We start from the raw sequence: 16,036 nt of genomic DNA, 5'->3' as shown, positions 1-16,036 counted from the left end.
TTTGTTCGGAAATAGATATAGGCATGGAGAGGATCTCAGAGAGAGCTCTAAAAAATTGATTCTAGTAAAAAGATTTTTTTTTCTCCCCTTGGATAAGAAAGCGAGCTTCTCTCCCAACAAAATTAAAAGATGTTTGGGAATGAAATAGTGATAATTTTAAAAAATAATAATAAATTAATGTATTAAAATGATATTTTTTTTTATCTAAAAAAAATTATTTTTAATATATTAATACATCAAAACAATAAAATAATTTAATTTCAAGTAAAAAATTCAAAATCTTACAAAACAGTAGTTGCACTATCCAACCAAACACTCTCTCAAATTAGAAGAGGGGAAATATTTCTACTTATTAACATTACGTTAAAATTGAAACAAGATCATTTTAAATTTCAATGTGATATGATAATTTGTTCATGTAACTTAATTTGAATGAGTTTGTGCCGAGTGGTAGGTATTGGTAACTAGAATACTGATGGGTGCTGAATCCCATGAATCTCCAATTCCTATGTATGCATAGAACAGATCACTTGTGTTAAAAACGTAAGAGAGTCAAAGGGAAACTTTTGCCTCTCTTGCTCTTTTGCATTTGGCTTCTCTGTAACTATTCTGCAAAACGATTGATGTAGCTAGAAACACGTTTTGGCAAATTAACCCTCCTCAGCCTTCAAAGTTCAAAGCCAGGAAAAAATATGAATAATTAACTCTAAATGGTATAATTTAACTGATTAAATTTTAGATTTATTTTATAAATATTATTAAATCAAGTATTATAAATTTTTAAAATTATTGAATATATTCACACTAATTAAAAAAACAAATGGTGGTATTTCATCCCGGTTTAATGCCATGCTATTAAATATTGGTAATCGAAGGAAGTTTTTCGAAGGAGCGTGAAAGCAATGAAGAAGGTCAATCTGCATCGAAGATCATGAAAAACCCCGGTTCATACTTCATGCCTGTTTTCTCCCGAAGCCTATACGCTTCGCCAACTTTCATTTTAGTTCCTAGGATTTTAGGTGAAAGTTATTTTGGTCCTTAAACTTAGTATTTTCTTGCATGTTAGTTATCAAATTGAAAGATTTTTGTCCTCGTTTTTTTGAAAAATATATTTTCATCCCTGAGTTAAAAAAAAAATTGAATTAGTCCTTGTATATCAAATATTTTTAGAAAAAAAACTGGCTGGTATTAGCATAGAGCGATGTGATGCCCATACCAGAAAGTCATGTTATTGAAATATGTTAGTCGGTGTGCCCACGTGATGTTGCAGGTAGTTTTTAAAATCTAATTTTATTTAATTCTATGATAATTAAAAAATAGTTATTTGTAAAAGAAAGCAACGGTCAAGAATCAAGATATATGGAATAATTTTAATAATTTAATTTAAAAAAAAAAAAGCGTATCTCTCCAATAAAAACTCTATGAAGCGAGTTTTAATATATAAAAAAAACATGGCTCAATAATTCCGATGTGGTTTTAGAAAAAAAAATAATAATAATTAATCGAAAAAATTACGTAAGGAACTTGTAATAAGAAATTAACAAATAGATATCTTATTCTTGTTGAATATTTATTTATGAGAAAAAAAATTATATTTTATATATTAAGTTTAGATATAATAATTCACGAAATAATTGACATTTTGACAATTGTCTTATCCCTCCCGTTTGAATGATATATGGAATCTGTACAAATGGAATCGACATTTTGACAATTGATGGTCTCAGTCTCATAAGACTAGGCGTCGCGCTCTCTACCCCATTTTCAGAAGCTGGGATCATGCGTGTCTCTCCCAGATCTTCCCTTCTGGCAAGGTCCTTGTTTCTCAAAAGAGAAGCAGAAAGTGCTTCAGAGCATCCCTCATCCAATCATACCGGCAGCATTCAAGTGCTTCGTTTACAGTAAGCTGTAACAGATGAAATAAAAAATGTAGATACAGATATGGAATCACTGTAAGTTCTCATATTTCCATTACAAGTTCACGAGAAACACTAACCCATTTTCTATTGTAACTAGCCTGTCCTGGCCAGTGGTCAAGCTCTTCAGTCACCTGCATCGCAAACATGTAGCCTCGACAACCTGCTGCCAAGCTGCAGCTATTCTGGCTGCTCTTGCTTCGGAACTCCCAAACTCCCAATGGGTTTTCCTGTAGTAAACATAAACCAGCTTTCATTTTGATGCATACCTGGAGTTATAATTAACCTCCTGGATGTAAATAGGTATTAATCATTTGTTTATACATGATTCCAGCAAACCATATGCAATCAATCATCTGATCTGAGCTCTTAAAAGAAGGTGAACTGTCTTTATTAATTACAGATTTTGAGAGCATAAGAAACTGAAATCTAGTAGCTTCATGGAAGAAGTTTTGCCTCAGACAATTAAAGTATCTCAAGTCTTTTACAGTAACTTGAATGTGTCTCTCAGATTAATACATATTTAACAGGGTAATACGGTAAGATGTTTATATGCAGCACTTGGATTATTTCGCATACAAGATGAGTGAATCAAGGCAAGTCTTCTACCTGAAATGCATTCGTTGATTTCCTTTATAATTAACAGCAAGCTGTTCTTTTTTACTCAAATAAGCCGGTGTGTCGGATGAAACTGAATTGATCAACACCGACAGATGTGGGAAATAAGTTCTATCCTGACTTGATCCCATCAATCCAAACTAAATCCAGGGCTTAAAGGCAACATGGAAGGATATGATCTTCATGGTTAAACATCTCAAGAAGTAGTTCTCATTGGAAAGAAATAAGAGCAACTAGATAGAAATATGTTTAAACCACCCGAATTAGACGATTAAATGAATGTTTTTCTTTAATGATAACAAAGCATTTGAAACAGAAGAATTGTGCCTCTCACAGGGAAAAGAGACCTACACCAAGAATTCCTTTCACTCCAGCTTCCTCGATGGCCTCACGACATGCAGCTTCGCCAAGGGTCTCATCATCCTCCCATCCACCCTGGTAATAGATAGATGAGATCAGAATTAATGACTTGGAAAATTACGTTGACAATACAATCCATGCAGATTACAAATGTGAAAATTGTTATCTCAGTTATCGAATATAAAAAGGTAGAAGATGTATACTTTTGGGAACACAAGATCATTACGATTTGGTGTCGAGATCATGAGGATGTGAACCCTGTCCTCCACATTGCAGCCTTTATCCTCGACATTCTTGTCAAGTTTGTAAGGAATGCACCTTATTTTTCACACAGCAATCAGAATCGAGCGACGAAAGAAAAATAGCAGTTGAAAAAAAAATTAAGATCTAACATTTTCGTAAAAAGCAGACTACACAAGAAGCATACACACTGATCTTAAAGCACTATGTGTCAAGTAGTCCACCAAGTCAATTGTCAATATCAATGTGAACAACATGACAGCAAAGCTACTATGATTCCCAAACTGTTCAGGTCCCAGAAAGTTCATAATTTAAGTGGGGATGTGTCACTAAGCTTGGGAATTTTGTTAGGCATATGGAAGCTGCCCAGAAAGAAATATTTTTAATCAGCCCTTAATGTCACTTGCTGAAACGAAAAAACTTTTTTCTTTTATGAAGAAATCATTCTTCATGACTAAACTAGCAGAATCTTTCGCATCATGTAGCTCTCCTACTAAAATCAGTGCTGCATACAAGGACAAGGTAGCTCTTGTCAATAATATATCAGAAGAATGATTTGGACAGCCATCTGAGCAAGTAAGAGAGACATGTTGTCTGTCCATTGTATAGAGTATCACGATTTGGATTTTGGAAGAAGAAGATAGCCTCGTCATTGCATAATGTTAACATTCCTCGACCAAAGACTTGTACAACAACAGAGTAAAGAGGAGTCAATGCTTGGGGTCAAGGTCTATTTATATGTTTATCAACAAAATTTTACGTCAAGAATCTCCTTAATTACACCTTAATAACAGTATTAACATCGCTTCTTCTAAAGAAAAGACAAAATCATCACAGACAAGCCCCAGGGCTGAACTTCCTACAAACACGTTAAAATATTCGTTTCTTTAAAAACTTTTTGAACGCGGTAATTAGCCTGGATTATGCACAAAAAAAACGTTAAACCAAAACAAAAAATTAAAATTAAAATGAAAGATGAAACAGATTTAAAGAAAAAGTTCTCATACCCGGCTACAAGCCTAAACTGATCAACGTAACGTTGTCTCTGTCTTCCTGTTCTTGCTAACAAAGTAGACATGATATATCCTTAACTTCAGTTTATCTAATAGTAGTAAAGATATCAGCACAGAAGATGAAAAGAAGCAGGAGTAACAAGTTCAAGTGCTGCATAAAATGCTTGCCTTGCCCTTTTCCTTTTAATGGTGGAAGAACTAGTACCTGTTTGTAGCAACCAAGGATTAAAACAAAAAACGAAAGGTAGAGGTTGACACCGACGAGGACATATGAGAGAAGTAAGCTAAATGAAAGAGATTAAGGGTGTTTATAAAGGGAGAGTACGTAGCCGTGCAGTCAATAATGGCAACTGAAAAACTGAACGATTCGACGTATCAAACAAGTTGCTCAACATGGAGTTGTTGGCTCTGCTCCTTCAGGGAAATAGCTAGGGGTTTGTGAATTCTCATTAGACTCAAATAGCAAAAGGGAAAGGCTCGCAGGCTTCTTCAGGGGAAGATCTCAACTCCGCCCTCTGGTCGCTGTTTATTACTAGTAAATTGCTAGATAGTGCTGCTGTGTGGTGTCTGCATGACTAGGACTTGGAAAAAGAAAACAGCTCCCTTTATATATCACCTGATTTTGACATTTTTGTTTTTCCTTTCGTTTATCGGTCATGAAAATAAGAAGGATTTAATTTACTCTATTGAATTATCTTTGATTATTGGCGTACATGTTGTTAGTTAACTTCAAAATCACATCCAAGAAAACCCAATGAAGCTCTTATTGGTAAAAATATTTGAAATTCAATAATAATAATCTTATTATGAAAATAACATATAAAATTATTTAAATAATAGTTTAAACCAATCTTGTTAGAAAAACATAAGCCAAATAAAACTTTGATACCTACTTAAAAAATAAATAAAAAAATACTATAAACGCGATTGATTTTAGTCAATTACGATCAATTTTAGTTAATGATAAGTTATTGTTCTGTCAAGATCAATTTTGATCGATTTGTCTTTGATATTATTAAATATTTTCTTTACTTTTATATTTTTCATATATATTATCAATGTTCCACGCCAATGTGCAGTCTCTCACATGGGTTTTCAATAATGTACCATATTAGTTATTTCTCCTACCATCTCCATCTTTCCATCCTTGAGCTTTATACAAAATAGAGTCAAGAAGTTGGAATAAATAAAACGGCTCGAGTGCTGGGATGCTGTGGTGAATGGAACTATATATGACCACAAACACTATAGATGATGCAATAGTGGACCGCATAAATCACCCTCAAGGGAGGAAAAATTAAATAATGCTAATTGTTATTAAAAAAATAACAATAAAAGAACAAAATGAACTTCACTTTGCGGTGAGGAGGAGACGACAAAAAAACTATGGATAGAAGATAGATGGGCGGCTCCCTCCAGCCCCAACCCCCAACCTCCCTCGAGAGGCATAAGACGTAAGCTCTTGTCCAATCCAACAGTTAATTTATACATAACCTCAAAAGCATGTCAGCAGGCCACATCAGTTTAATATTTACTGTCGTCTAGACATCCATGTCAGGTAAATAAAAGTCAAAGACGTCATATAAAATATCTTAAATTTAGAATAAATGTCGGAGACGTAATATTTTATGTCCCAGTCTTTAATTTAACTTCTTCTTTTTTTTTTTATCAATGATTCATTCTTGCACTAGAATTATAATTAATATCTGAGTTAATATTTGGATTTACTTTCTGGTCGGCTCCACGGACATTATATTCTTGCAACCTCTCTCCAAGAATATTACATCTAGTTCTTACCGTGAATTTACTTGAATCAACTTCATATTATTACCAAAACTCTAAGATGCGTAGGGAAATTCTTATACAAATAGATATATAAAAAACTATTCATTACTATAGTAAAATTACAAATTTATCCTTCGATGAAAACATAAAAAGTCTTTGTTGTGGAGGTTATTTGATTGTTTCCAATGGTTTATTGGTTATTAAAGCATTGTCATAGGTGTATGCATCTTTTTCACTTTTTTATAATAGTAAAATAAATAATATACCTTCCAAATAAAAAAAAAATGGAATTGTTGATCAAGGATATTTATATCTTTTACTTTTTAAAATATAGTATAAGGATATTTTTACCCTTGTAATAAAAACAAATTAACACATTCATCTAGGGGAGTTTTCATCCTTTCACATAGTTTTTTTTGTTGTTGTTGATTTTAGATTCACAAAGGACATTATTGTTTTTTACATTGAATAATTGAGTTTTATATTCAAAAAGTTAATGGCGCATATTCCTCCACGTATTAAGGAGTGGGAGGCACCTGTATTATTTGGATGATGCTAGCAAAGCCTCTCAGAAACCAAACATACCGTTCCATCATGTTGTTGGAGGCTCCTACGCGTCATCTTCCTCATGTGACAAGTGATAGTGGTAAATAGGTAGTTTGTTGTAGATAGTTGTTTTTTTCTTTTCTCTCCTCCTCAAAAAAAAAATACATGATGTTCCTTTTTATTTTTAATATTTCAATTTTATTCCATATTCTTTTGATTTCTAATTTTTATTCTTGACCCTTTCATAAAAAAAAAGTTCAATTTAGTTCTTCAATTACAATTTGTTATATTTTTTTCTTATTCAGTCCTTATTATTTTGATTTTTGATTTTTTTTTCTTTGGAACTTTTATTAAAGTTTTATTGGTTTTCAATTTCATCATCCAATCAAAGTTTATGGTGTATTGTTTTTTTTCTTTTTCTAATTTGGTGCTTATTCTTTTGATTTTTTTTTCCTTTATTAAAGTTATTTTTCTTTTCAATTTAACCCTCCAATCAAAAAAAAATGATTGCCCTCTAATTTATTTTTATTTTTATTTTATTTTCATTCTCATTTTCATTTTTAATTACAATCTTTTGTTTTAGATCCTTTTTTTGTAATTAAAATTTTTTTTTTTGTCATTTATGATACTTCCGGTCTAATAATCTGGGTCACGAGTTTGAAAACTTAATGCAAGTCAACATCTTTTGTTTTTGTTTTTTCTTTATTTCATTGTTTGACAATATTTTATGTTCATAAAATATTGGTTTTATGGTTTTTTTTAATTTCTTTTCTATCAAGTTATCTCAGTCTGATGATCTGGTTTAAGGGTATTGTAGGTTTACCCAAGTTGACTCACCTCTTATTACCTAAGTTACATGTCTATTATAGTAACTCAAGTTGACTTGGCTATTTTTTTTATCTTTTTGTTATCAAATTTTATACTTTCAAGGTTTCTTTTAAAGTTATCATGATCCTTTTCATTATATATATTTTTTTCATTATCGTTGTCTTTTTTATCATTTAATTAAAAGTAGAATCACCTTGTTAAATCCAATAAGACTTCTAACCTGAGACATTTGTTTTTTTTTTTTTTGAAAATGTATTTGTGACACCTAGACTATCGCTATCTTTTTATTTTTTTTATTCTAATTGAGGTTTTTATTTTATTTGGTGCCTTTTTCTAATATGTGTTTCTTTAAAATATTTTTAAAATTTATATTTTAATTAATAACCATCCTCTATGATTTTTTTATTTTGTTTATTTAACCTTTTTTAATAGAGGTTTTTCTAAAAATAAATTTGTATGTATTTAATTTTTGAAAATATTATTATTATTATTATTCTTTTTTATATATATAGATGAGCTTTATTTTTAAAAATAAAAATATTTATTTTTAAATAATATTTTTAATATGTACATTCTTGCATTTTTTTATTCAATCGATTTCATATGTTTTTATTTCAATTATCTTTTTATTAAATAATAATTTAATTTTGATAAAAATTTCAATAAATAAAACCAGATAAATATTTCATATTGTATGGTCAAATATCTTTATTTGTTTTTATTTCTTAATTTTTTTAATTTTACTTTTAGTTATTGTTAATACTTTTATTTATTTATTTACAAATGATTATCAATTTATTTAATTATATTTTTGTATAAATTTTATTTATTTATATTTAGATTTTTTTTATATAAAAATGTATCTCCACACATCTAAGTTTTTTTTTAAATAAAAATAATTAATATGAACGGGTTAAATAACTGGTTACATTCAAAGCGTTAATAGTGGGTCAACTTTTTCTACACATGAGACGAGAGAGAAGGCAAATTTTCCAAACACGAGGGAATTCTGGGGGTCCGTGCCCTTGTCCACATCTAATCAATCACAACTTGTAAGGTCCAATCGAATAGGCTCGTGTGGATCTCTTTTAAATGCTCATCAAATCACAAAGGTTAAACGATAATGGAAGGGTTCCTGTCAGGGTGTTTTTGCGTGTCATTTCGAATTACCTAAACACTTCCAAAAAAAAAAAAAAAAGTTAGAACACTATAATATATTTTTTAAAATTTTTTTTATAATAATTAAATATTATAACTGAGTTTATTAAGACGCGCGTGACAAGTCAAAATGTCACGTGTTTGAGCATTGGATTTTACACTTTTTTTCTAAATTATGACAAACAGCACATTTAAAATAATAATACAAAAAAAAAACTCAGGCGCCAGGCCTAGCCCGCTTCTGAATCTTTCTTTTTTCTTTTTCTATATTTTTTTTTACACTTCAATAAATTCTTATTTTATCAGTTCACATGCTCTTTAACTTCAACAAGGTTTTTAAATATTATTGTAAATTTAAATTTAAATTTTAATAAAAAAACCAATTACTATATATATGATTCAAAAATAATAATACAAATAATAAATTGTTAATGAAAATCCGATTAAAATTGATTTTTGATTATTAAGATATTTAAATGGATTTTAAACATAATTTTATTATATTTATGATATTCTTAGTTTTCATTCAAACAGAATATGTAAATATTATTATTTTGATAATTTTTTAATCAAAACAATTGTATTTTCAGATTTAATGACAATACAAAAGAATTTTTACCGGAATTGAAAAATAGTTTTGCGTTTAAAGAGTTTCGGATCCCCTCACAACATACCACTTGCATTCAAACTAGTTCAAATCTAAAAGAAAGGGATTATGAAAAGAAATTTAATTGAATGCATGAATGTTGGAGTATTAGAAAATAACATCTTAAACATCGAAATGAAGGAAGACACCATCTAGGTCCCATCGAGAATAACCTAGCCCAAACTACAAAGCGTGCTCATTAGAATAGATGAGGCCTCTCTTCTAAGCAGAACTCTGGTTATCCGTCCGCAAAATGCTAGCCTGAGAGACAGTATACCCAAGCCGATCAGGAAAGAACCGTAGAAATGGGATTCTAAAACAGTAAATCACACCTTTAATCAGAAGAAGAAAAGAATCGAGCGGAGGTTAAGATCAGAGACAATGTCAAAAGTTTCCTTTTCCTTTACGCCAGTGGATTCATCGCCATGACTTGGGTTTGGATGCAACCATAGTTTTACAATGCCAGTAGCATAAAAGAAATCAGAGCACACATTCACACATGCAAAACTAGAGATCCCATCTGTTTTAAAACAAGGATGGAACACTCAAAAAGTTGAAAAAGAAAATAAATATGTTGATTCGCTGAGGGCTGCTGTTCAAAACAATGGATACAAATCAAAGTGCATCGAACATTGATTTGAACAATAAGAATAAAAAATTACATTTTGAAAATGGAAGCAGAAACTGTGCAAGTTATTAATGAAATCATATTTTGTGGAACCAAGCAGAAGTAAACACAGCAGGCAAAAACGGCATTGATTTGGACAATAAGAAAGAAAAATTACAAATCAGAAATGCAATCGCCAAGTACCACACAGAGCATGCATTTTGATGGATAAAAGAAACTATAAGCTGCTGCTAAATACCGAGATATTCACGAGAATTCTACTACTTGGGAGAGGACTTTTTTTTTTGTCTGTCTATTCAGATCGTGATCAATGCTCTTCCTTTATCATTTATAGCTTTCCTCCTAGATGGAATGCATTCGTTTTTTAAACAAGTTCTATGGGATTTCAACATAGAAGTATATTGATGCCCATATGGTTCCTACTTCCAGGATGAAAAACATATCTTATATCCATTACAGAATAAAACTGAACTAAATTCCAGAATAGTTGGGAGGGTCCATGTAGGATTGTTTTCAGAGCAAATGCAAACTATAACCTTATAAATATACCTGCTACAAGTCCTCTCCAAGGGGCATGGAACCAAATTTCACATACAATCAAACATTGTACCTAAATCAAATAACACATGTCAACCAAGGTTAACAGCCTCTTTTAAAGTTGATACCTCATTCCCTAATGACAGTGATGCCATCCCTAATCGAGAAACATCAAGACCATGTTCATGTCTAAACTCTTCAAGACCTAAATTACCACCCAGAGTACCGTGCAAGGACCTAGTAATCTCAAAACAATACAGGCCATATCACAGAGAAACAACACAAATCCAGGAAGACATACATTACCCTTCAGAATGGGAAATCCATAAACAATGCAAAAGATGCCATGCAGAGGCATGTAAACTGGGGAAAGTCAATAAACATTATTACAGGTAGAACATTGCACAGGACATAGTAGATGTGTCTTCTAGGTGCCTTGACTGGACCATCATCATTCATAAAACGCAAAAGTAATTCTCCAAAATCAAGTAGTGTGTTAGCTAGAATGCTAAGAACTCCATTTATCTCGTCACAACAGATTGCCCAAAAACTACGTGCTAAACTAATAATACTACCATAGTAAAGGCTATTTAAATATCAACATTCACTACCATACCATCAACTAGCTACCACAAACTCGTGGATAAAAGGTTGAAATGCACAATGCAGCTTAGTGTGGAAACCTGGAGCCTCAAAAGAGGCATGCACAAACTAATCAACTACAGCATAACAAGAGGCAGTAACAAAACTCAAATTCTACATATTAGACTTAGATTGATATTCAAATCATTTCCGAATCCAACAAATCCAAAATCTCATGTAGTCATTGATAAACTAAGACAATCAAACATTAATCAAAATCAAAACCCAAGGTGTTCAATGCATCGTCATCATTCCTAAGAAAGACCTCTAAAACAATTTACCAAACAGGGGACGAAAATATAAAGACAGTAAATTATCATAATCTTCACTCGCTCTTCTTCCTAAAAGAGCACCCCTCTGTAAGCTTGGCACGACCACCAGTTGGCTGGCACAGCACTGTCTGGCAGTTCCCACACACCACAACAGTTTGCGAGTGACTAAAAACAGTTGTTCTGCACACAACATATTAATTTAATTAAGCAAACACCCACAACCCAATTTCAATCTAAATAGCTAAGCGCTTAAATCTTGTTATTCAGGAAAAAAAATCATCAAGAAAGATAAAAAGGCCATGACAGGACTTACATGTTGAAGCAACCCTGACACTTCACATCCTGCAAGGTTTTACAAGAAAATATAATCATAAATTAACAACATGGTCAGACGGGAAAAAAAAAAAAAACAAACGCGAATGTACGATAATTTTAATTACCATGAAAAAAGAGTTCGGAGACTGAACAAGACGCTTGAGCTTGTGCTTCCTCTTCTCTAGCTCAGCTGGTGGGTTAAGCAAATCGATATCGTTTTGGAGAACCTTTCATTAACAAGATTCAAAAAATCAGATCAGTTGAAGAACGAAACAGATCATGGCAGAGTATAAATCCTGATTCACATGGACTCACCATTTTGAACTTTGAAACAGCTTCTTTCCTTCTTTCTTTCTTTCGCAGGATTGAGAAACCCTGGACTAGAAACCCTGGAGAGCGAGAAAGAGAGGAGGTGCTCTGAGGCTGGTAGAGAAAAATATAAAGGGCTGAATGAGGATAGTGAGCCGTTGATTCCGACCTCTGTTACATCTTGGCCTTTCATCTCGAAGGGTCTAGGGCAACATAAAAAAACCAAGGGCATAATCGTCAATTTAATGATATTTTGATATTTTCACTTTTTTTCACTTGTGTCGATTCTTGATAATGTGTTTGGTACCTGCGGTCCTTGCAGTTTGCTAATGTGGTCCGTCTTTTTCATTTTGTGTTGGATTTATCCCTGCAGTCTATATTTTTCATCAAGTCTGTATTTTTGAAATAAAACAAATTACGTTTGGTTACTTGAATTTATGAATTGAATTTGTTCTAACTCGAGATACTAGTAAAAAAAATATTATAATATTTTCTATATCCTGACTCAAAATACTATTTTATTGACATCTTTTTTTTATTTTATTTATATAAAAATGTAAATGAACTGTAAAACTCGTAAAGATTTAAATCATTATATTGCATGTGTTATTCAAACCCTTTGTAATTTTTAGCATATAACATTGTAATATTTTAATAATTGTGATTCTTTATCAACTATAATTAACTATCATATATTAATATTATTTTCGAGTCTATTGGATGTTTCTATATTATTTAACATGATCTCTTATGTTTATAATTAAACTTTCAAAATAGTCAATAAAAATGTTACCACTCCCATCAATAATTCTTTATAAGTATTAACTTGCTTTAGCTTCATTTAGTTTTCGTGTTAATTGACAAAAATTCTGGCTTCTTTTTATTGATGGTCTGTCTAAAATAGTCAACATACACACACACACACACTTTATTTTCTTGGATATTTGGATTGGATGCTCTAACTCTTGTAGTTTTATCGAGTGGCTAATCTATTGTCCTCTATAATTCATTAATTTACTCACATCGTCTATAAAAATTGAAGTATATTGTTTTAGATACATTGTAATCTTCGCATGAATAACTTTTAGGTTCATTAATGCAAAAGTCAATATCTTCACATTTTTAAACTTTGATAAAAATAGCAAGATTTTAAGGGTAAAAGTAGAGATGAGCAAAAAAACTAAAAAATCAATTAAATTGAGAAAAATAAAGAAAACAAAAAAAAAACTGAAAAAATTCGAACCATAAAAAAAAAATCGATTGAGCCGATTAAATTTTTTAAAAAACCAACCAGTTTGGTTCGGTTTCGATTTTATAAACCTAAAATTGAAAAAACCAAACCAAACCCAAATTGAAAAAAACTGAGTCAAACTAATTTGAATCAATTTTGATTTGGTTTTGTTTTTTTTTTTAATAAAATTTTGGTTTAGTTACATTTTAAAAAAAAACCCGAACCGAACCGAAAATGATTAACTCTAGCAAAAGGGTAGTAAAAGAAGGCATTTATTTTTGGTTGGTAGGACCTTATCACACAAGAATAAAGTTTAAGGACCAAGATGTAATCCAGCCTTTGCTTGTAATGGTACGTGTGATGATTCGTGTCATCATGTCTTCTTCCAAGGCATTAAAGTAACTCAAAAAATTATTTGGACTGTGTATTTTTTTTTTTATTATTAACTTGAGTTTTAACGAAGCAAGTTGGCTCATGAGGCCACAAGGTGTCCAAATCCTGTAAAAGGCCTGTAAAAAAATTTGGTGTTACAGGTGTTCAAACTAAAAATTTTATTAATCAGTTCCCTAGTATTTTAAATTTCTCAAAGAATCTAGTTTGAAATCATATAAAAAAAATTCACAAAATTTTGAGTTATTTTGAGTTACGGCTTTTGTAAATTGAAGAAATCAAACAACATATCTCCAGCCACTAACCTAGTGTATTTGAAGAAATAAAGAGCAAACGAAAGAAAGAGCAAGCTGTCTTGACCACCTACCCTACCCCTTAAGATTACCAGTCATGTGTTATCCACCATATACTTACTTGATCTTACAAGAAATGTGGCGTCCATAGGTGTTTATTGGGCCTGGGCCACCTACCCTCCCCCTTATCCTATCGGCCATCCTTTAGTGGACCCTGGCCCAACTTGTTTTTTATATTTTGAAGTTCCATTTCCATCTTGTTGGGCACCAGCCAGCTACCTGGAATTTGGGTCATTTCCTAAAGTTGGTAATAGCTAAAAAGGCTAAGTACACAAGTTCAAATGATTAAATCGTAACTCGTCTTAACGTATAAACATAGTTATAATATCTAATTTGAGGTTGATTTACTTCAAGGACTCGGTTATGGATGTTGACTCGTGAGTTGATGAGTCAATTCATAATATTCCTAAAATAATGTTATTTTATTAAAAAAATAGATTTAAAATATAACTTGATTCAAAAGAAAATATCAAAAAAATATCATTTATTTAACCTGTCAGTCTATATGGTCAATCATTAGATTCACACTTCATCATTATTTTTTTTTATTTATACATTAATTTATATGAGATTTTAGTATGAAAAGTTTAGCAAATCATTTTTTTTATAATTCATAATTTTAATGGGTTAACTGGAGGTTTCTTTCCTCTCTTGACTTTTTAAGTTTGAATTTTAAAATTGATATATTTTTTCAAATTTTTAATTTTCTGACTGTACTCCTCCGATATATTTTCTACATTGTCTTGGGAAAAAAACAAAAGACTTGTAGCCAGCTTAGCTATTATTATATTATTGATGTTTTATGCTAAAGTATGTTCACTTTTATGGAGAGTGAGCTACGCAAGATTCTGCAATGGGGGTCTAACAGCTTCTGTATTTGAAAGCCAACCCTTTGCTAACTGTGTTTTTTAAAATATTTTTTACTTAGAAAATATATTAAAATAATATTTAAAAAAATTATTTTTGATATCAGCGTATCAAAACGATCCGAAAAACACTAAAAAATTATTAATTTTAAACAAAAATAAATTTTAAATTTTTTAAAATACAGGTTGGACCGTGTTTACAAACAATCCATAAATAAACATGATATCAACTCAACTGGCTCTCAGTCACCGTCCCGCATGGCCATTAACACATACAACGGGTCACCTTACACCATGCTCATGTGATCATGATTTACTCTGCTTTTTTTAATGCAGATTCTTAGTTGTGTATATCCATAATTTCCCAACTTGACCATTTTATATTATGATCATCTGGGTCTTGGATCTGGTGAGTTTCGTCAATGTCTTGTGCTCTCGATAATGATCAGAGTAAAACCATGTCAATGCCAAACCACTCGTTGACGCGAAATTGAAAAATCATGTCATCATCTGACATCTAATCGAGGCCACTCCTCTTGCCTTTGGGCACATGGTAAGGAACTCGATAGGTTCTTAACGTTACATCGAGTAAAAACAAGGATTGGATTCAGGTTTTGTAATTACTCTAGTTCGAACTAGCTAATATAATATAGTATTTGTAAGAATTTTCCGATCAAACGGCGTATTATGATGCAAACCACGGGCAGACATGTTTTAGCTTTTATTACCAGATGTTGCCTGTTCTACTTTGAAACTTCAACATGCAATTTGTGAATAAAAGGGTACGAACTAAGGATGTCTGCAGCAAGCATGACTGATGAGGGAGGCTTTTTAACTCAATGTCTTCATGTTTCGAAAGAGTTTCATGATTATAAAAAGATTTTTATCATTTACGATGACTTTTCAGTACTTTTACTTCATGGGATTATAAATCTCTCAAGATAAAGAGTTCATATTTTTTACTCCCCAAATATTTATATTTTAATTATTAGAGTATTTATCAGACAAAACAATAACAAACACTTTTATTCTTGAAATTTAAAATTTTTTAAAAAATATTTACTACAATCCCACTTAAAATTATTGATTTTATCATTGAAAAATCCTCAAATCCCACTAAGTCAAGTCTTAAAACAATGATAACAACCATTTTTGTTCTTATATTGAATCAAATCAAAGATCAACTTGACTCGTGACTCGAGCCTTGTCCCGAGTCGACCCTCGAGTTGGGTTTTAAAACCATGATAATAACTACTTTTATTCTTATAACCCATGTCAACTCGGTTCGACTTGACCCGTGATTAGACTTTGCCCTTAATCAACCGCCGAGTTGAGTTTTAAAACTATAATAATAATTATTTGTATCCTTATATATCTTAGTTG

General features: G+C 31.3%; 2 protein-coding genes across 3 annotated transcripts; both read right to left on the bottom strand.

Annotated features, from left to right (window-relative positions):
• Positions 1-1,591: 1,591 nt before the first annotated feature.
• On the bottom strand, positions 1,592-4,734 carry LOC118042834 (nudix hydrolase 12, mitochondrial). Of its 2 annotated transcripts, XM_035050560.2 has the most exons (6): positions 4,353-4,734; positions 4,142-4,236; positions 3,098-3,212; positions 2,886-2,969; positions 1,997-2,146; positions 1,592-1,906 (listed from the first exon to the last, which is right to left on the bottom strand). In XM_035050560.2, exons 2-6 carry the CDS (start codon positions 4,210-4,212, stop codon positions 1,826-1,828), a joined length of 501 nt encoding a protein of 166 aa, XP_034906451.1. In that variant the 5' UTR covers positions 4,213-4,236; positions 4,353-4,734; the 3' UTR covers positions 1,592-1,825. The 2 variants fall into 2 exon arrangements, with proteins under 2 accessions (XP_034906451.1, XP_034906447.1); XM_035050556.2 differs by having other exon boundaries at positions 4,142-4,733.
• A 6,281-nt stretch (positions 4,735-11,015) lies between these two features.
• On the bottom strand, positions 11,016-11,979 carry LOC118042824 (small ribosomal subunit protein eS27y). The gene is made up of 4 exons (XM_035050550.1): positions 11,820-11,979; positions 11,630-11,731; positions 11,503-11,531; positions 11,016-11,369 (listed from the first exon to the last, which is right to left on the bottom strand). Exons 1-4 carry the CDS (start codon positions 11,820-11,822, stop codon positions 11,243-11,245), a joined length of 261 nt encoding a protein of 86 aa, XP_034906441.1. The 5' UTR covers positions 11,823-11,979; the 3' UTR covers positions 11,016-11,242.
• Positions 11,980-16,036: the final 4,057 nt, after the last annotated feature.

This window comes from Populus alba, chromosome 1 (genome assembly GCF_005239225.2).
Source record: "Populus alba chromosome 1, ASM523922v2, whole genome shotgun sequence".
In the NCBI taxonomy this organism is placed as follows: Eukaryota; Viridiplantae; Streptophyta; class Magnoliopsida; order Malpighiales; family Salicaceae; genus Populus; species Populus alba.
This window is presented reverse-complemented; position numbering and strand designations above follow the sequence as displayed.

Excerpts from the sequence above, each read along its gene's own strand:
- LOC118042834 (XM_035050560.2), bottom strand. The coding sequence starts at position 4,212 with ATGTCTACTTTGTTAGCAAGAACAGGAAGACAGAGACAACGTTACGTT. Across the intron at positions 3,213-4,141 it reads CAGTTTAGGCTTGTAGCCGG|GTGCATTCCTTACAAACTTG; the intron begins GTATGAGAACTT and ends GTGAAAAATAAG. Across the intron at positions 2,970-3,097 it reads ATGATCTTGTGTTCCCAAAA|GGTGGATGGGAGGATGATGA; the intron begins GTATACATCTTC and ends ATCTATTACCAG.
- LOC118042824 (XM_035050550.1), bottom strand. Across the intron at positions 11,532-11,629 it reads CTCCGAACTCTTTTTTCATG|GATGTGAAGTGTCAGGGTTG; the intron begins GTAATTAAAATT and ends AAAACCTTGCAG. Across the intron at positions 11,370-11,502 it reads TGTCAGGGTTGCTTCAACAT|AACAACTGTTTTTAGTCACT; the intron begins GTAAGTCCTGTC and ends TGTTGTGTGCAG.